Source organism: Hyperoodon ampullatus (assembly GCF_949752795.1).
Source record: "Hyperoodon ampullatus genome assembly, chromosome: 4".
Taxonomy (NCBI): Eukaryota; Metazoa; Chordata; class Mammalia; order Artiodactyla; family Ziphiidae; genus Hyperoodon; species Hyperoodon ampullatus.
In genome coordinates, this window is record NC_136917.1 from 52,268,337 (window position 1) to 52,293,762 (window position 25,426).

At 37.5% G+C, this 25,426-nt stretch overlaps 1 protein-coding gene and 1 pseudogene across 2 annotated transcripts in view; one reads left to right on the plus strand and one right to left on the minus strand.

Annotated features, from left to right (window-relative positions):
* LARS1 (leucyl-tRNA synthetase 1) overlaps positions 1-25,426 on the plus strand; it is a 67,965-nt gene that overhangs the window by 20,441 nt on the left and 22,098 nt on the right. Inside the window, exons 8-22 of the mRNA XM_079703912.1 lie at positions 509-572; positions 2,492-2,559; positions 2,679-2,904; positions 5,434-5,521; positions 5,604-5,680; positions 10,605-10,658; positions 11,424-11,564; positions 13,534-13,611; positions 17,145-17,230; positions 17,319-17,384; positions 17,475-17,557; positions 17,968-18,106; positions 18,801-19,013; positions 20,652-20,709; positions 22,964-23,027. Of these exons, the coding sequence (XP_079560038.1) occupies positions 509-572; positions 2,492-2,559; positions 2,679-2,904; positions 5,434-5,521; positions 5,604-5,680; positions 10,605-10,658; positions 11,424-11,564; positions 13,534-13,611; positions 17,145-17,230; positions 17,319-17,384; positions 17,475-17,557; positions 17,968-18,106; positions 18,801-19,013; positions 20,652-20,709; positions 22,964-23,027 (1,505 nt within the window). The remainder of the gene's footprint in view (positions 1-508; positions 573-2,491; positions 2,560-2,678; positions 2,905-5,433; positions 5,522-5,603; positions 5,681-10,604; positions 10,659-11,423; positions 11,565-13,533; positions 13,612-17,144; positions 17,231-17,318; positions 17,385-17,474; positions 17,558-17,967; positions 18,107-18,800; positions 19,014-20,651; positions 20,710-22,963; positions 23,028-25,426) is intronic.
* On the minus strand, positions 7,735-7,930 carry LOC307052178 (translation machinery-associated protein 7-like; annotated as a pseudogene). Its single transcript has one exon. The product of its transcript is annotated as a translation machinery-associated protein 7-like (transcript).

A 25,426-nucleotide genomic window follows, 5' to 3' on the forward strand; every position in this document is an offset into this window, starting at 1 on the left:
GGTCCCGGATCTACTTCACTATCATTATTCTGAATTCTTTTTCTGGAAGGTTGCTATCTCCACTTCATCTAGTTGTTTTTCTGGGGTTTTATCTTGTTCCTTCATCTGTTACATAGCTCTCTGCCTTTTCGTCTTGTGTGTCTTTCTGTGAATGTGGTTTTTGTTCCACAGGCTGCAGGGTTGTAGTTCTTCTTGCTTCTGCTGTCTTCCTTCTGCTATTTTCATTTTAAAAGCAAATTTATATTTTACAGTCTTCTGTTTCATACCATAAAGCCAGGATCAGTGAGTATTTTTCAGTGATATTACCTTTGATGAAGGCAGAAAGCTTTCATTAAATAACTATGTTGGCAGTAGACCTTGCCATATAAGCATAAAAATGATGTAGACATTTGCTTAGTTAGAAGTTTTAGTTAGAAGAAATATTGTGATGGTTAGGTGCAACACTGGCAAATATGTTAGGATAAAACTTGTACATTATAATAATATTTCTCACTCATTTATTTTTTAGGTATACCATTTATTCTCCAAAAGATGGACAGCCTTGTATGGATCATGACAGACAAACTGGAGAGGTAATTATTTTTGCCATAAAGTAGCTTTTGTAATAATTCTTTTTAAAAAATAAATTTACTTATTTACTTGTTTATTTTTGGCTGTGTTGGGTGTTCGCTGCTGCACGCAGGCTTTTCTCTAATTCCGGCTAGCGGGTGCTACTCTTTGTTGTGGAGCACGGGCTCTAGGTGTGCAAGCTCTAGGCGCGTGGTCTTCAGTAGTTTGACGCGCGGGTTCAGTAGTTGTGGCACATGGGCTTAGTTGCTCTGCAGCATGTGGGATCTTCCTGGAGCAGGGCTTGAACCCATGTCCCCTTCATTGGCTGGCGGATTCTTAACCACTGTGCCACCAGGGAAGTCCCTATTGTAATAATTCTTAATATTTGCATAGAGTTTAAGAAATAGATTAGAAACCTAAAAATCACTTTATTTCAGTTCTGAGGTGTATAGTCATGATACTCTGTGACTGTTAAGCCAGAGGCAGAATGTCATCATAGGTACCTGTATCTTGTCGAGGACCTTGCTACTCCGAGAGTAGCACTAGGTTCAGCTGCATCAGCTTGTGTTAGAAAAGCACATTTTTGTTTGTTCGTTTGTTTTTGGTTTTTGTTTTGTTTCTTTGGCTGCTGTGCCTGGCTTGTGGGATTCCCCGACCAGGGATCGAACCCGGGCACTCAGTGGAGAAAGCGCAGAGTCCTAACCAGTGGACTGCCAGGGAAATCCTAGAAAAGCAGATTCTTGAACCTCACCCCCAAATTGCTAAATCAGAAGCTCTGGGGGTGGGGCCTAGGAATCTGTCTTTTAACGTGTTCTCAGTGTGATTCATATGCCTGGTAATGTTTGAGAAGAACTGCTTGGAGAGTGCACTGCTCTAAAAGGAGAGCTTGAGGAAAGGTAATGAGATATATGGTTAACTGATGTATGCAGATTCCATTTATACTTGCTTTGGTCACATGCCTGCCTACTTATTTCCAAAGTACTTCCAGCCATGCATGACATCAGTTCATTCTACATTCGTGTAGGACACATTAGAGACATTATTCCTTGTAATACTTGAATGAAGTAAGGGTAAGTCATTTGCCTAAAGCCTTGGCACAGTAAGTCAACAGCAATGCCGGATCTGAACTTTGCAGTCCCTATGAGTGTGTCATTCTTTGTTACCACCTTTGAACACATTTGTAGTCTAGCAACTACCTTTCAAAATCAGCCTTCAATTATGATGTAACTTATTTGACAGAAATGAGCATTAATCAAAATTTTGAAAGATTTGAGAGCCTTCAGAGGCCCAGTTTACTATGTTAAGCTTTAATATAGTCAGTGGTAGCAATATCCTAAATTTCAATAGTACATCATAGTTTTCCACAGCATTTTCCTATTATTATCTTAGGTGTTCCTTAGGACAGTCCTGTATGAGGCACAGCACAGTTATTTTACAGATGAGGAAATGAAGGCTCAGAGTGATTGTGACTCCTTGGGTCAAGCCACAAGTAAGGGCCCAAGCTAGGTTTTGAATGCACATCATCTGACCCCTGGTCCAGTGTATGTCTGTGATGACTGCTCTGTAGGATTGATGTTGGTTGTATCTTCTAACTCCCATTTTGGCAAACACTGTTTTGGCTGATTAATCCAAATCACTTCATTTTTTTTTCCCACTGTTCTTCCCTCTCAAGGGAGCTCTTAGCAAATCTTACTTAGTACAGTGTGGGCCTCCTTGATCAGTTTTGGTCTGGTGTGGGGTTGGATGGTGGTCTTCAAGTCATTTTTACACATTAGGCTTCCATGTGGTCAACACACCACTGGAAGTCTCTTCATTGGAAGAAAGAATTATTCGAACAATGCAGGAACCCATCTTAGAAATTTGAATCAGATCTCTCACATAGATTAGTGGGTGTAATCCAAGCCTTTTTTTCTCCCTTGAATTTTTGTTTTATTTTGTTCAGGGTGTTGGACCTCAGGAATATACTTTAATCAAGTTGAAAGTGCTTGAGCCATACCCATCCAAATTAAGGTAGGTTTGCTACCTACCTTAATAGGTAGAAGAATTGTTGCTTCATCTTTTTGAAATACCAGATAGTTGTGATAGAATCCATAATGTTTTTTGCATAAATGTATGTTTTTTCTTCTTAGTGGCTTGAAAGGGAAAAATACCTTCTTGGTAGCTGCTACTCTCAGACCTGAGACCATGTTTGGACAGACAAACTGTTGGGTTTGCCCTCATATGAAGTACATTGGGTTTGAGACAGTGAATGGAGATATATTCATCTGCACCCAAAGAGCTGCAAGGAATATGTCATACCAGGGCTTTACCAAGGACAACGGAGTGGTGCCTGTTGTTAAAGAGTTAATGGGAGAGGTAAGTTGGGTAGCAGACTTTATTTTATTGCATGAATTTAGAGGAAAATGTCAAAAATGAAGCTTGAGAAAAGAACATTTAAAAAAACGTTTTAATTGAGGTATATGTTACAGTGAAATATTGTTAAGTCATAAATGTGTATATTTTTGGTGCGTTTTCAAATGTGTATACAGTCATGTAAGCACCACCCAAATCAAGATATAGAACAGTTCCAGCACTGCAGAAGGTGCTGTCACGTCCATTTCACATCACTGCTCAGCCTGCTCCTGCAGAGGTAACCACTGCCATGACTTCAGTCACCAAAGATTAGTTTCTCTTCTTGAACTTTACACAGTGGAATTGTATAGTCTGTACTTTTTTGTGTTTAGCTTCTTTGGCTAAAAGAAGCTAAACACAAAAAAGTACAGACTATAGTTTTTCCATGTTGTGTGTAGGAGTAGTTCTTTTTTTTTTTATTTTTTTTTATTGCTGTGGCGTATTCATTGTGTGACCATATCAGTAAAATAGTATTTTTGAATCTTACATTGCAGCTCAGTAACTATCTGGTTGAAAAATACAGACAGTCCTCCACGAGAGATTTAATAGCTGTGGTAGACATTATATTACTTTTTAAATATGATTACCTGCATTCCTGGAGTGGAATTGCAGCTGTTTTTTTTCTGAAAAGGAAGTCTTGGTTGATCTTAACTAAATCTAGATGGTTACATATCTCTTATCCTTAGAGTTTATTTACTTATCGGTATTTTTGAGTGTGTTTTATTCCCTTTGGTAAATGCTGATCGTTGGTATCTTAATAAATAATCTTTTAAAAGAAAAGGATGAGTAGAATACCATCTCAATTCTCCTTTTGAATTGGAGAGTTTATTTCTTACTTACTTTGTAAACTTATTTTTTGACTACTAAATATTCATAAGACTCAAAATTCAAGACGAAAAAGGGAATTCCCTGGAAGTCCAGTGGTTAGGACTCCATCATTTCACTGCCGAGGGCACAGGTTCAATCCCTGGTTGGGGAACTAAGATCCCGCAAGCTATGCAGAGCAGTCAAAAATTTTAAAAAAGACAAAAAGATACGCAAAATAGTTCCAGTCACTCAATTCTCCCTTCCATAGGCAGTCAGTAAAATCACTGTCTTGTGTATCCTTCCAGAAGTATTTCATGTGTATACAAGCAAATATATATATATATATTCTTTTGCCCTCTTTTTTACACACAAATGGCAATGTATTTTATCACCTTGTCTGTTGTTTTACTTTTTTTTTTTACTTAACTATAACTTGGTGATCATTTTATCAGTAGGTAAACATCTTCCTTGTTCTCTCTTTTTTTTGGGGTTGTGCCATGCAGCTTAAGGGATCTTAGTTCCCTGACCAGGAATTGAACCTGGGCCCTTGGCATGAAAGCACAGAGTCCTAACCACTGGACCTCCAAGGAATTCCCTTTGTTCTTATTTTTTACTGTTACACAGCATTCTGTTGTTTGGCCGTGCCACAAATTGTTCAGTGATTCTCTATAATGGGTAGTTGAATTGTTTCTTCTGTTATAAGCAGTGCTGTTACATCTTATTAGTTCCTGATGTTAGAGTTCTGTCTGAGAAGTTTTTAGGAACAGTATTAATGACACCATTTTTTTCCTGTTCTTAAATGCAACTTTTTTCCATGTTAATTTGAGCAGATTCTGGAATGAGGAAAATGGGTGGTATAAATTTAAAAATAGCTTTCAACCTTTAAGGCTATTATGATATTTAGCCTTTATCCTATATAACTGTAAATTCCATAAGCAGCTTATGTATATGAATAAAGTGGAAGGGTGGGAACTATATGGAATTGAAAAGTGCATTCCTTAGGTAAACAAGCAGCTGCAAGCTGTGTGTGTGTTTTTTTTTTTTTTTTGGCTGTGCCGAGCGGCATGTGAGATCTTGGTTCCCTGACCAGGGATTGAACCTGAGCTCCCTGCATTGGAAGCGTGGAGTCTTAACCACTGGACTGCCGGGGAAGCCCCACAAGCTGTTTGTTGATATATGAGAATATGGGTCCAATATTATCCGATCTTCTGATTTTTTCTTTTAAGATACATCTTTTTAATTCAGTTTGTCTTCCTAATTATCATTTAAAATAGAGATACGGTATTCTATCTTGTTGATGTTTCATATTTTATTAAGTGATTTTTTTATCATTTAAAGTTTTAGTTGTTTCCAGGTTTTGCTAATGTAGTTAACACAGCATTGGGGAGATTCTCAAAGAAAAAGTAATTCTTTTTCCTTTGAGGTAAATTCCTAGGATTGGATTGCTGGGTCCAAGTTGGATTCCTATATTGTTTTCCTCAAGCAATGTATAAGTGTACTAATTTCCTCACAACCTTGCAAGATTTGGGTATTATAATTATTTTCAATTATTTTTAGTCTAGTAGGTATAAAAGAATGAGTGTTGTTGATTATTAGCTTCTCAGGGCTTAAAATGTTAACATTGTTTTAAATTTTAATGATTAGAATAAGTTACTTCTGCTTTATGCTGATCTTTTTCTTACATAGGATATTCTTGGTGCATCACTTTCTGCGCCTTTAACATCCTATAAGGTGATCTATGTTCTCCCAATGCTCACCATCAAGGAGGATAAAGGTAAAGAGTTTATTTCTTTCTAGAAATTCTTTGGGAAACACATTCTGGTTATAATAGTTAATTCTACATTTTCTTTTATAAGGTACTGGTGTGGTCACAAGTGTTCCTTCTGACTCCCCCGATGATTTTGCTGCCTTCAGAGACTTGAAGAAAAAGCAAGTGAGTATCTGTGTTTCATGTTCATATTTCCTCTTTATCATCTTATTGGTTAGGTACCACTGAACTAATTATTGGATTAGGCTGAAAAGCTATGCATGTATCTTTGAAATGCTACCTTTAATCTGTTTCTTGATATTTATGTTTTTCTATGATTTGAATTTTAAATATCGATGTAAAATTTATAGAATCTTTTTTTTTTTTTTTTTTTGGCTGTGCTGTGTGGCCTGTGGGATCTTAGTTCCCTGACCACTGGACCGCCAGGGAAGTCCCCATAGAATCTTTTTTTTAAGACTTTTTTTTTTTTTTTTTGCGGTACGCTGGCCTCTCACTGTTGTGGCCTCTCCCATTGTGGAGCACAGGCTCCGGAAGCGCAGGCTCAGCGGCCATGGCTCACGGGCCCAGCTGCTCTGCGGCATGTGGGATCTTCCCAGACTGGGGCACGAACCCGCCTCCCCTGCATCGGCAGGCGGACTCTCAACCACTGCACCACCAGGGAAGCCCTAAGACTTATTTTTTTAAATTTTTTTTTTAGAGCAGTTTTAGGTTCATAATAAAAATCGAGAGGAAGGTACAGAGATTTCCCATATACCTCCTGCTTCAACACCTGCATAGCCTCCCCCATTATTAGTATCACTCACCAGAGTGGTACATTTTTTTTTTTTTTTTTTTTACCGAAGATGAACCTACATTGACACATCATAATCACCCAAAGTCCATAGTTTACCTTAGGGTTCACTCTTGGTGTTGTACATTCTGTGGGTTTGGACGAATGTATACTGACACGTGTCCATCATTATAATACACAGAGGATTTTCACTGCCTTAAAAATCCTCTGTGCTCTTTTTGTTCGTCTCTCCTCCCTCCCACCCTTGGCAACCACTGATCCCTCCCTTCCTTCCTTCCTTCCTCCCTCCCTCCCTCCCTCCCTTCCTCCCTCCCTCCCTCTCTCCCTCCCTCCCTCCGGGTGTTAGTTGTGACACGTGTGATCTTCGTCGCAGCATGTGGGATCTAGTTCCCTGACCAGGGATCAAATCCTGGCCCCCTGCGTTGGGAGTGTGGAGTCTTAACCACTGGACCACCAGGGAAGTCCCCACGGATCTTTTTAATTGTCACCATAGTTTTACTTTTCCAGAAAGTCATATAGTTGGAATCATACAGTATGTAGCCTTCTTAGATTTTCTTTCAATTAGCAATATGTATTTAAGGTTTCTCATGTCTCTTCATAGCTTGATAGCATATTTTTTAGCACTAGTAATATTCTGTCGTCTGGATGTACATTTATTCAGTCACCTGATGAAGAACATCTTGGTTGCTAACAAGTGTTGGCAGTTATGAGTAAAGCTGCTGTAAACATCCATGTGCAGGATATTGTATAGACAACTCTTTTGTGTAAATACTAAGGAGTGCGATTGCTGGATCATATGGTAAAAGTATGTGTAATTTTGTTAGAAACCACCAAACTGTCTTCCAAAGTGGCTGTACCATTTTGCATTCTTACCAGCAATGTATGAGAGTTCCTGTTGCTCCACATCCTTGTCAGCATTTGGTATTGTCAGTTTTCCAGATTTTGGCCATTGTAATTGGTGTGTAGTCATATCTCATTGTTTTATTTTGCATTTTCTTGATGGCAGATATTGTGGAGTGTCTTTTCATATGCTTGTTTGCCATCTGTGTATCTTCTTTGGTGAGATTTGTCTGTTAAGGTCTTTGGCTTATTTACTTATTTATTTTTTTCAAATGAGTTGTTTTAATTCCAGGTGGTACAGAATTCAGGATAGAACAAAGACTTAAGAACACATTTTGGCAGGCTTCTGGGCTGGGTTTATGCTGATCTCATAGCTAAGGTAGAAATGGCTGAGAAGAACTAAAGACAAGATGAGCCACTGTATGTTTTTTTTTTTTTTTTTAACAAAAGTTTATTCTTAAATGTACAATAGGTTCCAAGACAACACTTCATTCTAGCTATAAGTGGCAACAGATACTATGGCACGGAGTCCAGATGTTTAAACAGGAATGGAATTAGGATCATCATTGCCTCAAACACAAGGAACAGCTTACTTTCTGCCAGATTTTTTAATAACACCTGTGGCCAGGGGGGCCTTTCCCTGTGGCCTTCGCTTTTAGCTCCTTGAGTTTCTTCTGCTCCTCCTTCTGTTTCTGCTTGAATGCCTTATCTTCCTTGTCCATCTCCTTGGCTTGCTTCTTGGCGTGCTTCAGGGGCTTCTTCTCGCCACCTTCACGGCCCAACATGGTGCCTGCCACCCCTTTCCCAGAGCCTGCTCCCAGAAGCCTTATTTTTTAAATCAGGTTGTTTGTTTTCTTATTGTTGAGTTTTAAGAGTTCTTTGTATATTTAAGAGTCCTTTATCAGATGTGTTTTTTGCAAATATTTTTTCTCAGTGTGTGGTTTGTCTTTCAATTCTCTTGATGTTGTCTTTTGCAGAGAAGAAATTTTTAATTTTAATGAAGTCCAGCTTATCAATGATTTCTTTCATAGATTATGTCTTTGGTGTTGTATCTAAAAAGGCATCACCATACCCGTGGACATTTAGGATTTTTCCTGTGTTATCTTCTAGGGGTTTTATAGTTTTGTGTTTTACATCTAGGTCCTTGATCTATTTTGAGTTAATTTTTGTGTTGAGTGTCAGGTCTGTGTCTAAATTCATTTTTTTGCTTGTGGATGTCCAGTTGTTCCAGTAACATTTGTTGAAGAGACTGTCTTTGCTCCATTGTATTGCCTTTGCTCCTTTGTCAAAGATCAGTTGACTGTATTTATGAGGGTCTCTTTCTGGGCTCTCTGTTATGTTCCATTGATCTATCTGTCTATTCTTTTGCCAGCACCACACTATCTTGGTTATTATAACTTTACAATAAGTAAGTCTTGAAGTCAGACAGTGTCAGTCTTCTAACTTTATTCTTCTTTTATATTGAGTTGGCTATCCTGGGGCTTATTCCTCTCGATGTAAACTTTGGAATCAGTTTGTTGATATCCATAAAGTAACTGGCTAGAATTTTGTTGAGAATGTATTGAATCTGTTGGTTAAGTTGAAAAGAACTGACATCTTGACAACATTATGTCTTCTAATCCTTGAACATGGAATATCTCTCCATTTATTCAGTTCTTCTTTGATACTGTTCATCAGAGTTTTGTAGTTTTCCTCATATCTTACATTTACATTGTTAGTTTTGTACCTAAGTGCAGTTGAACAACACAGGTTTGAACTGTGCAGGTCCATTTATAAGTCTTTTTTCAACAAATATGTACTACAGTACCAGGTGATCTGTGGTTGATTGAATTTGCAGATGTGGCACCACGGATACAGTGGTCTGACTGTAAAGATATATGCAGATTTTTGACTGCTTGGGGTAGTTGACACCACTAACCCCCATGTTGTTGAAGGGGCAACTGTATTTAATTTTGGGGGTTACTAATGGAAATGGTATTGTGTTTTTAATTTCAAGTTCCACTTGTTAATTGTTGGTATATAGGAACACCATTGAATTTTGTGTTTTAGCTGTGTATCCTGCAACCTTTCTATAATTGCCTATTAGTTCCAGGACTTTTTTTTGTTGATTCTTTTGGATTTTCTACATAGATGATCATGCTATCTGCAAACAAAGGCAGTTTTGTCTTCCTTCCCAGTCTGTATACCTTTTCTTTTCTTGCCTTATTTAATTACCAAGAGCATTCAGTATGATGTTGAAAAGGAGTGGTGAGAGGGGATATATATTGTGTCTGATCTTAGTGGGAAAGCTTTGAATTTTTTGAAAATCATCAAGTATGATTTTAGCTGTAGGTTGTTTTTTTTTCTTGGCCACGCTGCGTGGCTTGTGGGATCTTAGTTCTCCGACCAGGGATTGAACCCTGCCCCCCGGCATTGAAAGCACGGAGTCCTAACCACTGGACCGCCAGGGAATTCCCTAGCTGTAGGTTCTTTATACATAGTCTTTACCAAGTTGAGAAAATCTGCTTCTATTCTAGTTTACTGAGAGTTTTTATCTTGAATACGTATTGGATTTGGCCAAATACTTTTTTTCATCTGTTGATATGATTGTGTGATTATTCTTTTTTAACCTGTTGATGTGATGGATTTCATAAAACTTTTGAAAAAAATTTTCTGATATTCACATTTTCATTGCAACCTGGAATATGAACCTCATTTTAAGTGGTGTGTGTGTGTGTGTGTGTGTGTGAATTTTTGCTTTTGGCTGTACAGTTTCATCATTTAAGTCATTCACTCTAACTTAAACTGTTTAGTTTTTTAAAGTCATATGTCTTTTCTTGAGATACTTTGTAAAATTAAAAAATTGCTCTCTATGGAGGGAAGAACAAAAATAGTTTTAAAAAGTTTGGAGGGTGCTTCTCTTAAGGATTATACAGTAAGTCCCCTACATATGAGCCTTCAAGTTGTGAACTTTGAAAGATGCGAATGTGCATCTGGTTCCAGCAAGGAACCAGAACCTGTGCCATCCATCAATGTTAGGCATGAGTAAAATTGCAGCTTGCCTTCCGTGTCCTGTTGCTGATGATCTTTGAGCTCTACCATCTCCCACCTCCTCTCCCTCCTCCAGTCAGTAACTCTTCTTGCCTGTTCACTTGATGCCAGCCCCTGTATGCCAGCTGTTGTACAGTACTACTTTAATATACTTTTCAAGGTACTGTACTGTAAGATTAAAAATGTTTTCTTTATTTTTTGTGTTTGTTCGTCTTGTATGTATTATTTGTGTGAAAAGTATTATAAACCTGTTACAGTACAGTACTATATAGCTGATTGTGTTAGTTGGGTACCTAGGGTAACTTTGTTGGACTTACGAACAAATTGGACTTATGAGTGTGCTCTGGGAACGGAACTCGTTCGTATGTAGGGGACTTACTGCACCAGTGAAGTATTGATCATTAATATTAGCTTTCAATTTTTTTGTAGGCTTTACGAGCAAAATATGGAATTAGAGATGACATGGTCTTGCCATTTGAGCCTGTGAGTACATAGATGATTCAGAATATTAATATCCATTTCTTTATTAGAGAAAAAAGAGCAGCTAACACTTTACTTGTCACAGAATTAAATAATTGGTAGAGTATGAAATAAGAGGGAGTTTAAGAGTTTATTTGCTTTAATGTGATATCTGCTGTGGTGGATAAGAGCAAAAGAAAAACCAGCAATCGGCATTTTCTTAGCACCTGGCACCTGTAATTCTGAAACAAACAAATAGCCTTTTAGCATTACCAATTTTATAGTAGCTTATTTTCTAGTGCGGCCAATTTCCAGGCTTCTAAAGACAAAATTTTGCCATATTACTCATGAATGTTTATGTTTTCATATTAGTATCTGCAGAAGAAAAAAAATTTAAATTACTAGTGAATAATTTTCATGAAGAATCCAGAAGACTTAATATAAACCAGAAATAAGACCATCCATAAATTTAGTTGTTTACAGCATTTTGCTAGTTTCAACATTATTTAGTTAATTATGTGCCAGTGTGGGGTTGAGAGCTGGGGAAGGTGTGTATGTAGTGAGGGAGGGACGGTGCGGGGGTTGGTGCAGAGAATTCGGGGGGTTCCTATGGAGAGTAGGAAGACAAATTCACATCTGGATGTTAGTCCCTAATGTGTGACACTGCCCTAATGATATATAAAATCTGAAGTGACTTCACTGGACAGTAGAGGCAAAAGGACTATGCCTGTAGGGCTGTTTTTGTGTTTATTCAGTGTGAATAAGTTCTGACATTGCTCTTTTTTGCAGGTGCCAGTCATTGAAGTTCCAGGTTTTGGACAGCTTTCTGCTGTAACCATGTGTGATGAGTTGAAAGTTCAGAGCCAGAATGACCGAGAAAAACTTGCAGAAGCAAAGGAGAAATTATACCTAAGAGGCTTTTATGATGGTGTAAGTAATAATTTTGTTATCATTTTTATTTGATTTACTTACTCCAGGCTCTGTGATTTTCTTCTTAGTGGTTTAGAAAAAAAAACTATAGAAAAATTCAATATTGTTTCAGCTCTATCCTGTTTTGAGAAGGGATTACTACAAGATTGTGTTCTTCTATTTCCAAATTTATTTTTTTAATCTATTTTGGTCCAATAGTATTTATGGAAATTCCATTTTTGTGCCCTCTAATCTCTGAGTGAATTTCTTGAGAAGATACTTAAAGTTAGTTCATATTATTATACAATAAATTCCAAAAGTTTATTGCATGGACCATACCTGGTCCCTTCTTTTGCTCTCTTAATTGTGGAGTTCATATTTTAAATAAGCAGTTTCATTCAGTTCATTAATTTACTTGTTAACGCCTATTCCATGCCATGTTAGCACAACAGACAAGTTGTAAACCTCTCTTTTCTCCTCAATTGTGCATATGTTAACATGGCTTATATTTCCATGGAAAGAAGATGAGGCTAGAGAAAGTAAAAACCCAATCAAGTTGCTAGTGACTTGAGGTTGAAATGAAGATTTTTAAGGCTGTAAGTGAGAATGTTCTTTATTTTTACTTTTAATTTCTCTGGATAACCAAGAATTGGTTATATGTCCTTTTTATTTTATTTTTTTTTTGTGGTATGTGGGCCTCTCACTGTTGTGGCCTCTCCCGTTGCGGAGCACAGGCTCTGGACACGCAGGCTCAACGGCCATGGCTCATGGGCCCAGCCGCTCCGCGGCATGTGGGATCTTCCCAGACCAGGGCACGAACCTGTGTCCCCTGCATCGGCAGGCGGACTCTCAACCACTGCGCCACCAGGGAAGCCCTATATGTCCTTTTTAAAAGTAACTTACACGTTTTGGATGACAGTAAAAGCCAACACTTATAGAGCATTTACATATTAACTTACTTATATCTCAAAATAACCTCGTGAAGTAGGCACTTATTCCCTATTTATAGATGAGGAAATTGAGGCACTAAGAGATTAAGTAATTTACCTAAGATCAGCCAGATAGCCAGGCAGAGGCAGAACTGGGACTCAAACTAGGCATCTTGGCTCTAAGATTTGTGCTTTTAACCCCTGTGCCATAATGATCAATAACTATAATTTCGTAATGATGAATTAAGTAGATATGAAGCATTTTGGTACGTTAGAGAATTGGGGCAGAAAAAAAGAACACGTGTCTTTTCCACTTAAGATAGAAACTATTAAGAATGCCCTGGTAGTCCAGTGGTTAGGACTCTGCACTCTCATTGCTGAGGGCCCAATTTCAATCCCTGGTCAGGGAACTAAAATCCCAATCCCACATGCTGCGCAGTGTGGCAAAAAAAAGAAACTATTTGAGAGAGTCAACAGGAGTCAGATAGATGGAGGTCAGAGTATCAGCTGGAAGGGGATTGTGGCTTTGCTCTGTGACAGCAATGGGCAAGTCTTTACGTTGCCCTAGAATTAAATCTCCCCACTACGTAAAAGGCAGAGTTGAAAAACAGTAGGCCTTCCTCTAAGAGCCAAGTTTATCACATGGGCAAGCAAAGGAGAATGCTTGCTGGCAACAGGCAGAGTTGAAAAGAGAAGCCTAAGCGGGGCCGAGCTGCATTTGCTCAGTTCCTTCTCCTAAAGCCTTCAGGAATGATGTGAGTTAGGGTAGAGGAATTCTCTTCACATGGAAACCTGAGAAGTGGGAAGGAAGTGAGCATTTCTTTCTAATTGTGTTTCATAATACTTACCCCAGTTATACTGAAAGAAAAACAAGTGTGTTGTAAATATTAGCTGTCCAAGCTGTGCCAAAATAAAAATTTATGGTTCTAAATGTGATAAATTGCACACTAAAAATCTTTTGGTTGTGTGTGGAAGTAAATTTAGTTGGGGAAAGTTCTAGGGGGGGCACCCAAAGCAAATTTTAATTGTATGTGCTTTTTCCCTACTTCTCATCCTTTTAGGTAATGTTGGTGGATGGATTTAAGGGACAGAAGGTCCAAGATGTAAAGAAGACTATTAAAAACAAGATGATTGACACTGTATGTAATAGGCTATCCTCTGAAGGCTGTTTTAGGAGAAGAGCTTTCAGTTAATAGACTTTACAGTGTTACTTAGCAGTGAGTTCTGTAGTAGAACCTGGAGCTATATTAAAGATATAATTTTGTTTATATATAAAATTGGAGACCTATTTAGCAATTCATTTAAAAATCTTGAACATCCCACGTGTAATGTTGATGAAGATAGTGTTCTAAAGTTGGTATGTACAAATCACGTACAGAGAATTTTAGTGATGCTTCCTGGCAGTAACCATTTGAGGTACTGGTAGTTGACAGTTCTTTATGTAGTACTTTACTTTTTACTTTCATCCTTTTTCCCCTCTTCATTTTTGTTGTAACTTTTTTCTGTTGAGTTACTTAACTACTTAACTTTTGAAATTGAATTTTTTTTTGACAGTTATGTATACCCATAATACAGAGAGACAATGATCTGTAAGTCTTATTAAAATAAAAAAAGCAGCAATTTCCTCTCCATCCTTCCACATTCTCTTAAATTTCTCTTCCTTGGACAGGCTTACTTTCATCTCTTTTAGTTATTTCTTTTAGTATTGACCTCTGCCTCTCTTATAGGTCTCTAATCTAAATACTTGTACTGTAATTTAAAAATTTTTCAATTTTAGCTATCAGCCATAGACTTCCTACTGTGGAAGATCAAGATTTAACTCTTCTCCAACCTGTGGCTTCCTCTCTAACCTTGCATTTGTATACACTTCTCCACCCCCCATCTTCCTAGTATAGGTATATTATAATTTATGTTAGAGCAGTAGTCAGTGTGTACGTTTTTGAGACATGGCTGATCCATAATGTTGTATACAATGAGAACTTCTCTTCCCTAGCTTTTGGTTTTCCCTGGAGTTAATAACTGCCTTTTTTTTTCCCCCCACTTTTCTTACTTTTAAATACAGTTATCAATAATTCATCCCCAAACTCTGTCCCAACTGTTTATTTCTCCTCTCAGTGCCTTCAAACACATGAGTATGCTGTTGTTTACATCTTAGAGAAAGTTCTCCCAGAGCCTTCTGGCCTGTTGTAATTATCCACACCGTTTGCTTACTGTAGGTATGCACAGATGTCATCTGGAATGTTCCTCCACCATTACTTAGGATTTCCTTTGCTTCTCTTGAGTTGGATCTGCTGTTTCCTTGCTCCCATGGCTTCTTCTTTCTTATTTACTTTCTTGTTTTGGTGATGCTCTGCCTCTAGTAGTGTTCCTGAAAAAGGGTTCCTGGAAGGTAAATATTTGTGACCTTCCACGTCTGAAGTATCTTTATTCTGTCCTCATACTTGAATGCCTGGGTGTAGGATTCTGGGTTGGAAATAATTTTCCCTTAAAAATTTGAAGGCCATTACCCATGGTGTTCTGGTTCAGTGATGCTGTTGAGAAGTCCAAAACCATTCTGGTAATAATGGATCTTTTATAAGTGACCTGTGTCTCCACTGTTCCCTGCACTACCGCCCACCATGCCAAAGCTTATAGAATCTTCTCTTTTCTTCCAGTATTTTGAAATTTCATGATGATTAATTTTGGTGTAGGTCAGTTTTCATTTATTCTTCTGGCTGTATGCTGGGCTCCTTCAATCTGGAAACTTATGTTCTCCAATTTTGGGAAAATTTCTTGACTTTTTTGTGTAATTATTTTATCCCTTTCCATTCTTTGTTTTTGCTTTCTGAATTCTTATTCAGACATTGAATCTCTTAGACTCTAAAAGTTCTTTTGCTCTTCTGTCTGGGGGAGTCCCTCACCTTTTTCTTCCTATGAGTTTTTGTTCGTTTGTTTACTGTGTTTTTTATATCTGCTACTTGTGTGCTTGTGCGTGTGTGTATAAATAAATGTTTCTAAGAATTCATTAAAATTTTTTTCTTTGTGTGGAAAATTTCAAATTTATGAAAAAGTGGAATAGTATAATGAATTCTTGTGTACCTCTTACCCAACTTCAGCATTTACCAACTCAGAGCCAGTTTAAGAGCTTATTCTTGTTATCTGATCCTTTTTTTATAGGATGCTGCTATTCTTGTTTCAGGGGTATGAAATTTTAATCTCTTATTAATCTGAGGAAGACTATTGATATTTAAGAGTGGGTACAAAAAGATGATTGGAACCTTTTTGGATATGGTTAGGGCTTGTCTCTGGGCTTCACTGGGAGAGATCTGGAAGGTCCATTTGGACCTTAGGGAAACCCTGATGTTAGCCTTGATGTTAATTAGGGCTTCTTGGTTTGTTAGATTCCCCTCAGAAGATTTCTTCAGTTTCCGGTTTAAAGGGTCTAAGCTAACTGAGCATTCTGGGAGCTAAATGGCGGAAGATTACTACTAGGTTGGGTTCCAACACCCAATGTGCTGACTTTCACTTAATCCCTCTTTTTCACTATGATACCCATACCCTCAACTTCGTCCTCTGGTTGACTCTCTTTTGTCCTCTCCAGAGACTAAACCTTCACTGTTCTGCTGGTGTAGGAAGGGGCAGTTGCCTGGCTGCATGGTGTGGGATTAGGGTATCTGGGGTTCTAACTTCTTGAAAAGACTTCAGTTAGTTCCCCTGTTTCCAGTCTCATGTTACCTCCTCTTCCAGAACTATCTTGTGCCACAAATCCTGAGTCTTTTTGGAGGTTCTGTAATGCAAACTGAATTGCTTTTCAGCCTTCTCTTCTATGGGCTTAGGATTCAGCTAGCTTCCTTTGATCTGCTAATACAATTGTCACTCATTCTGCTTTTTAGTTTCCAAAGTTTGGTTGATATTATTTCTTCTCCCATTCTTGTTGTCTTTGTAGCTTCATACCATTAAGACAAAAAAAGCCTCTTTGTTGTTATTTTGTTAGAATTTTGAGGGGGAGCAGAGTTAATTAAGTGTCTGTTTTTAATTTACCATCTTTAAACCAAAGTCCTACCTATTTAAGTTCAGTGTGAAGAGCTTGCATTAAGAACACAGAGCAATGAATCATTTTTTGAATAATAATGCTGAATTTTATTTTTAAAAATTATCCTAGCCTAATAAGTTTGGGATTATAATACATTAAGAGGTATTTGTATTTTTTTCTAAAAATAAAATTTACGGTCAGTTTTCTAGTGGGAATTTTTCATGATGCTATAAATCTTTAGTAAAAGTATTTTCTGTGTTTAATTTTTGTGCATCTCTTTTTTTTTAAAGGCAGTGGTTCTGTGCATCTATTTTCTTTATATTTTTATTATAACAAGAATAAAAGGCTGCCATAGGCAGCCTAACCTTCAAACCACAGCATTAGAAACTGTTAAACATCTTTCACTCTGAAAAGGAATAAGCTGTACCTAGAGAAGGTGATCCATTTGATGAAGGTGCATGCCTTTTCAGAAGCAAGTGTTATACAGAAAGAAAAGCAGATAACGTCTGCCCTGGGAAGAGGGAAGACATAATGAAAACCTGGGGTTTTGGTTATTGGTGGTAGGGCATTTTTTTTTCTAAAAAGTTACTTTTCTTTTCCTTGAGGAATAGAGATTGCCTTGACATAATATCTGATATATTTTTATTTACTTTCGTTTAGGGAGATGCATATATTTACATGGAACCAGAGAAACAAGTTATGTCCAGGTCTTCAGATGAATGCGTCGTGGCCCTGTGTGACCAGTGGTTAGTTTTTCTTATAGCAAGAAGAAATTACCTCCTGTCACTTTGCTTATCCTTGACTTTTTTTTAAAATCAGTTCATCCACTCCCAGGTACTTGGATTATGGAGAAGAGAACTGGAAAAAACAGACATCCCAGTGCTTGAAGAACCTGGAAACGTAAGATGGGAGAAAGTGATAGGGAAGGAGATGAGAAACAGGGAAGACAATGAAGCTGAAGAGAGATACTTTATCTTCTACTCTCTCCAGGTTCTGTGAGGAGACCAGGAGGAATTTTGAAGCTACCTTAGATTGGCTGCAAGAGCATGCTTGCTCAAGAACTTATGGCTTAGGTAAGCAAACTTCAAATTTTTCTGTTTGAATGACTTTGCCAGTTACACAGCAAATTAAAACTTCACCTTTTTTTCTTCTCTTCCAGCGTGTTTCTGAATTGGAAGTGAGAGGTTTTGGTTAGAGGGTGAAGGAAACTAGGATGTGGTCCCCTACCATCTACCTGGTGGTAGAAGTATCTAATGCCCATATAGCTTTTATGATGCAGTTTTTTTTAATAGAAAGTTTCTAGTGCTTCAACCATTTTGTTTTTTTATTTACTGGTTTATTTATATTAATTATTCAAGTAAATTTAAGAACCTAAATAAGTAGCTTTGTCAATGCTATAGACCTACTCTTAAAAATGTGAATTTTGTAGATGAAGTGTCTCTTAGGTTCCTCATGCATTAATTATCTTCTTTTTATCTCACAGGTACTCGCCTGCCGTGGGATGAGCAGTGGCTGATTGAATCACTCTCTGACTCCACTATTTACATGGCATTTTACACAGTTGCACATCTGTTGCAGGGAGGTAACTTCCGTGGACAGGCAGAGTCTCCACTGGGCATCAGGTGGGTAATGGATAAGGGGAAGGAATATAATTTGTTAGCATGAGGTGATCTTTTGATTTATGTATTGAAAATTCTTTCTTTTTTTTTAAAATTTATTTTATTTTTATTTATTTTTGGCTGTGTTGGGTCTTTGTTGCTGCACTTGGGCTTTCTCTAGTTGTGGCAAGTGGGAGCTGCTCTTCATTGCGGTGCGCAGGCTTCTCATTGCGGTGACTTCTCTTGTTGAGGAGCATGGGCTCTAGGCGCATGGGCTTCAGTAGTTGTGGCTCACGGGCTCTGGAGCACAGGCTCAGTAGTTGTGGCTCACGGGCTTAGTTGTTCTTCAGCATGTGGGATCTTCCTGGACCAGGGCTCAAACCCGTGTCCCCTGCTTTGGCAGGCGGACTCTTAACCACTGCGCCACCAGGGAAGCCAGAAAATTCTTTCTAATAATTAGTTTTTGTAAGAATTCATTTAGTGGAATTTTGTCACGATGTTTTTGGTTTTTTTTGCATTGAACTGAGAAAGAAAGTAATAAATAACCCCTTCTCTATTATCCATTCTTCATTCTTATGGGAGTCTATTGTCCTCATTTGTTACTGTAAAACATTAAGAAAGTGTTTTCTACTTCATGGTTGGATTAGAATGCTGATTCTTTCAAAGAAATTATATGTATAAATTGTTGTTGTTGTTTGTTTCTTTTATTTTAATACAGACCACAGCAGATGACCAAGGAAGTTTGGGATTATGTTTTCTTCAAGGAGGCTCCATTTCCTAAAACTCAGATCCCAAAGGAAAAATTAGATCAGTTAAAGCAGGAATTTGAGTTCTGGTATCCTGTGGATCTCCGAGCCTCTGGCAAGGACCTTATTCCAAATCATCTTTCATATTTCCTTTATAATCATGTGGCTATGTGGCCAGAAGAAAGGTGAGTGCTAAAAAAGATATAGACTAAATTTATTGATTATTGACAGGGGTGTCTTGTGGCTTCAAATATATAGATGTAATTGTTGGGGGGGGTATAGTTAGATTTAGCAGTTACATTCATTTTCTTACATTAAATGTACTGAAGGAGAAAGCACACCTTTTCCTATCTGTTATATCCAGAAATCTTTGTAACTACCTTGGGCCACCAAAGCATGTCACATTTCAGGTACTCTGTCAGTAATTCCCTTGACCTGTTACATGACTCATTTGACCTGTTAGATGCTGGAATAAAGGCGATTTCAGACAGAGCCTAGGACATTAGAATGGGAAGGAAACATCCCTTTAGAGCTGAGAGCCCCAAGGTTCCAGAATTAAGTAGTGAGGTTCTGACTAGAATCTGGGTCAAAGATGCATTTTTTAATACCATGTGCTCAAGAGTAATCCTTCTATCATCTTCCCTCTTGATCCAGACATGTCTCTGTGCCTTTTCCTCCTGTCCTCAAGTAGCTGAAGAAACAAACCCCTTCCACTGTTCAAATTTTATTTTGTAAAACCAAAGCAATCTCATGGGACTTTTTGTATTTAGGATGAGATTGCATTTAGAATGAGATTACATTTTCTTTCTCAAGAATAAAAGGGAGATTTTGAAGAAGAGGAATAAAATAAATATGATGTGGTTCTTGTCATCCAGTTATTTTTCTCTGTTGGTTAAAATGTGTTTTTGGAGATATCAGGTGTCTCAGAAGTATTTGTTAGTAATATAGTTGAATATTTATCTCCTTGCATCAAGTTTTGGACATGTATTAGGGTTTTAAAAATTACAGATAAGTAGTAGCTTCAAGTGCTTTTGTCAGACACTCTTCTAATCACTTTTAGTAACTCGTGTAATTTTCACTACAACTTTTTGAGGAAGGTCTGTAATATCCTCATTTTTACGGACAAGGAACCTTCGTGAGGCATAGAGAGCTCAAAATAACTCACCCAGAGTTACCCAACAATGGCAGAACCAGGATGCAGAACCCAGCAGTCTGGCTCCAGAACTCTTGCTCTTAACATTACCCCCTACATGATCTCATTGTTAGAATGAATGAATGATATGTACATAGTTTGAAAATTCAAACAGCTCATAAAGGTACAAAGTTAAAAGTGAACTTTCACCCTTTTCCCTATATTACTCTATTTCCCAAAGTTCATCACTGCTACTGCTTTCTTGTGATTTCTTCTGGAAAATGTATGTATGCATATACCAGCAGCAGATATCTATACTTGTTTATTTTTTAATTTATACAAAGATGCCACATTACAGACAGTATTCTGTCTCTTGTTTTTTCCTTGTAATAGTATATTTCTAAGATCTTTTTATTTATATATATATATAGCTGTGCCTGTATTTTAAAAATAGTTACATAGTATTTCATTGTATTCCTGTACCATAGTTTATATCAATATAACCAGTCCTTTACTAATGGATACTTTCCTTGTTTTCATTGGTTTCCTGTTATGAACAGGACTCAATTAATATCCCTGCACATTTGCCTTAGCAATCTTTTATGAATCTTTTAGCATTTACCTCAAACTTTTAAGGCTAAACCATAATCTTTAAGTTTTATTTTCTATCTTTAAACATTTTCCTGTCAAGTGATAAATGGCCTGTAGCTGTGAGAGCAAATGGACATCTCCTCCTCAACTCTGAGAAGGTAAGGCTCATTGCGTCTTGAAAGGTTAAAATGCTACAGAAAAGTTTTTCAGATTTAGGATGTTATACTTTTTAAAGAAATAAAGAATGTGAAAATCAGAGAGTTAAATATCTTCCGTTTAAAATGGTTAGGACTACCAGCGTAAATGAGAAGTTTATTTTCAAATTGAGTGAGTGGAGTAGATAGTATTAATTGAGAGGTGGGGTGGGGAAAACTTCCCTATTATAACATTTGTATTAGAGTGGCAAAGGGTGACACAAATTATTACGGGAGGAGAGAGAGAAAGGGACAGGAAATGTAAAGATCCTAGCATTGTGACCCGACAATATCTTTATCATTAAGTTGAGAAAATAATTTGGTGGTTTTTGCTTTATACTGTGACTGGCCACTAAATTAGAATAATAGAATTTTGGAGTTTATAGGATTTTTAAATGTCATTTAATGCTTCTTTCCAGATGGTATCTCTCTCCCCATACTACTGCAACTTCCCCTTTTCATTACCACTACTAATATATCCAATATATGATTTTTTATGCTACATAAGACTTCAACTAATTATTCAATATTCTCAACAGGAGTTATGCCAACCTCTTGACAAGCCCTTGTTTGCCCCTTTGATGCTTTTGTGTACATCAGAAAGGGGCACCCTTCCTCAACTAAACAAAAAAAAAAATTAAGTTACAATATTATTTATTTCTCATTAATAACAATTGTAACAAGTTGGATTTGTTCCAACCAGTGAATCTTGCTACATCTGATGGAATATTAATGGTAAAAGAATATTCATTGCTATAGGTATGTCATAATGAAAATAGTTATAGATTTAAACATAGCAGATGATATGAATTGCAAAATGAGATGCTATTTTTTACCAGTGTCCTAATATTGAAAGGGAATAAAAAAGTTCATGTAAGGTAATCTGTACATTAAGCTGAAAAATAGCTATTTTATAGATTTTGTTAAATCAACAAGGACTTCGGGCCTCTCACTATTGTGGCCTCTCCCGTTGCGGAGCACAGGCTCCAGACACGCAGACTCAGCGGCTGTGGCTCACGGACCCAGCCGCTCCGCGGCATGTGGGATCTTCCCGGACCGGGGCACGAACCCGTGTCCCCTGCATCGGCAGGCAGACTCTCAACCACTGCACCACCAGGGAAGCCCCAGCAAAGACTTTTGATTATCAAACTCATTTGTAGGTCAAAGTGAACTGTATATATATTTATATATATGTATGTGTATATATGTGTGTATGTATATGTGAGTATATAAATATGAATCCTGTTATAACATGACATTTCCTTTGGTCTCCACATTGTGCTATATGTACATTATACTCATTTTATTAGAACAAAATATTTTACTGCCATATGGTAGAAAATTGACAGAATGACCACCTCTCTTTGGTATCAGCAAAGTTATAAAAACATAAACATTTTTTAAATGATAAAGATTGCTAGGCTGGGCACAGTTCCTCCTTAGTTGTGCTGCCTTCAGGCAGAGCACAACTTTGAGTAGCCAGTTGTGACCCTAATGACAGGAGGTTCCCTAAAACCCTAATTTTGACCTCATGAGCTTGTCCATTCATTTCTGAATGACTCTAATTGCTATAAATCTCTTCTTTTTTAAAAAAAATTTTCTTTCATTTATTTATTTTGGCTGCGTTTGGTCTTTGTTGATGTGCGTGGGCTTTCTCTAGTTGCAGCAACTCTTGGTTGAGGTGCAAGCTTCTCATTGCGGTGGCTTCTCTTGTTGCGGAGCACGGGCTCTAGGCATGCGGGCTCCGAAGTTGTGGCGCATTGGCTTAGTTGCTCCGCGGCATGTGGGATCTTCCTGTACCAGGGCTCGAACCCGTGTCCCCTGCATTGGCAGGTGGATTCTTAACCACTGCACCACCAGGGAAGCCCTAAAGCTCTTCTTTATGACCAGCTGAAGTGTTCCAGAGTTATAGTGGAATCATCCACGTGTCTAAACCAATTCCCAAGGGACAGTGTTGGTTAATGGAAAGAGCCGTGGACTGAGTATCAGACTGGAGATGCTGTCCTAGCTTTGTCACTGACTAGATTAGTGACTCAGACAAGTCACTTCAGTTTTCTCCTCTGTAAAGTTAGTATAAGGTATCTTTTCCTTACCATGCTTCTGATCCTTTTGGTTTTTATCTGATTGTGGCCAACCCATTTAATTTGATGTGGCTGATTTGGTTAATTTTATTTATATATACTCTTACTAATGTCTGATCATTGACTTTCTCTTTCAGATGTCAAAATCCACAGGCAACTTCCTCACTTTGACCCAAGCTCTTGACAAATATTCAGCCGATGGTGAGTATGCTTTTTTGTTATTGCTGTTGCATAGTGTCCAGTTCTCCTTAGATTACAGAAGGCAAGTTAGCATTGTTGTTTCAGTTTCATTGCTTTTCTCTTTCACTTTCACCAATACTTTAAAATATTCATGTTTTCTTTGTGTACAGGAACGTAATTTTTAAAACATAAGAATTGCTGATCTGATCTGTTTAGGAACAGATTTAAGCTAAGATTATTAGTCTTCTTTTAAAGGAAACTCACTGTAAGTGCTACCTGGTTTGTTCCTAATTTCATGCTACTTCTAAGATTAAAGAGTTGGTTTGTAGGAGGACTTCCCTGGTGGTCCAGTGGTTAGTACTTTGCCTTCCAATGCAGGGGGTGCGGGTTCGATCCCTGGTCGGGGAGCTAAGATCCCACATGCCTTGCGGCCAAAAAACCAAAACATAGAAGAGAAGCAGTGTTGTAACAAATTCAATAAAGACTTTAAAAATGGTCCACATCAAAAAAAAAAAATCTTAAAGAAAAATAAAGAGAGTTGGTTTGTAGAGATGTTAAATATGTAGGAAGCTTTTTCAAAGTATTTCCTCCATATTTGGTATACATATAAGTGACTTGAACCTAGGAGCATTCATTTCTTCAAAAAATATGTTTCCCCTGGCCTCATTACTATTCCATTTAACTGTTACTTTGTCGAGAGAAGAAATGCACTGTCTAACCTGAAAGAACCAGTCATTTCTTATGTAATCCAGTCTTTGGTCATCATGGCTGATCATTTGCTGATCATGGCTACCATAGTTTGAGACTGCACTGAAGGGGATGGGGAAGAACTAACCTAAGTTACTTAGTAAAACAGTATTTTGACTGAACACAGTAAGGCAAAAAGAACTGTACACAAATACTGTAGTTATTTTTTTTAAAGAGGTGTAGATTAGCAATTCTGAAACTTTTGTGGGTTTACTGGGATTTAACAAATAAATATATTATAGATGAGAGCTCATTGTCAGAAGCTATAAATAGGTCAAGAGGAAATGCTAGAATGAACCCTGTGGTGTTGGATTGGAATTGGCAACATCAGTATGAACTCACAGGTTTTATTTTACATACAGACAGATATAAAAATAAACATAAATTTATGTGTGGGTTAGTATATATGCATTTATTTTCCTAGTTCTTTCTGCTCAGAGAGCCCATGGATAATGAAACACCTGGCATTCAGATCTTGGTTTCTAAATACCATTCTCCAATAAAAGGAACTAGGGTTCCTAGGAGAAGGGTTGATTTGAGGGCTGGAGTAGGGAAAATACAAGATGAGTATGGAACATTTTATGATGCCAGAAAGTAAGGAAGTGTTTAAAAAAGGATGGGGACAGTTTGAAAGGGCACAGGAGCCAACCTGACGGGGCTCCCAATTGCCCACACTAGAGCAATTTAGGAAACATAGTAAATAATGATAGTATTGAATTATAACCCAGTGAATAAATTAAATATTTATGAATCCATATGAATGTACAGTAATAATTGAATAAATAAGTGGGGGAGTAGGGACTGTTCTTCCTTTCAGAAGAATTCCAAATAATAAAGTAGAAGGACTGAGTGAAATATAAAATCATCATTAGACAAATATCATAGTAATACTGTCACAGACAAGATCCATCAGTGGTTGCCAAAATCAGTGGGAGAAAGTGAAAAAAAAAAAAGATTATTTGCGTATTCTCAGAGTATCTCTCCCAAGATATTTCTTAATCACAAAGGGAAATCAGTAACTTTACAGTGGAGCAACTTGGCAGGCAGTCTACCTGACCAAGTGAGGAAGGTTTGCAATAGTAGTAATAAGTCATATCAGTATTACCTACCTCCCTGATAATGATGCACTGAGAAAGACACACAGCATCACTTTTGTGATATTCTTGCCAGAGGTTCATAACATCAGTTTAATCATGAGAAAACATCAGACAAACCCAGGTTGGGAGAAATTCTATTAAATACCTGACTACTGTTCATCAGAAGTCAAGGTCCAGGACAGACTGAGAAACTGTCATAGATTTGAAGAGACCAAGGAGATACAACAGTCAAATGCAAGGTGGGATTCTGGATTGGATCCTAGAACAGAGAAGGATATTAGAGGAAGCACTGGTGAAATTTGAATAAAGTCTGTAGTTCAGCTAATAGTATCATACTAATGTTAACTTCCTGCTTTTGAAACTGTGGTTATGTAAGTTGTTAACATTAAGAGAGTCTGGTAAATGGTATATGTTTATTCTGATCTTTGGCATCTTTTCTGTAACTGTAAAATTATTTCAATATAAAAAGTTAAAAAAATGTGTTCAGCTTGTGTATTGTAAAAGATGTTTAATGCATACATAACTTGATGTTACATATTCTCATCTCCTCCTTTAAGGCGCAGATGGTAGCATATA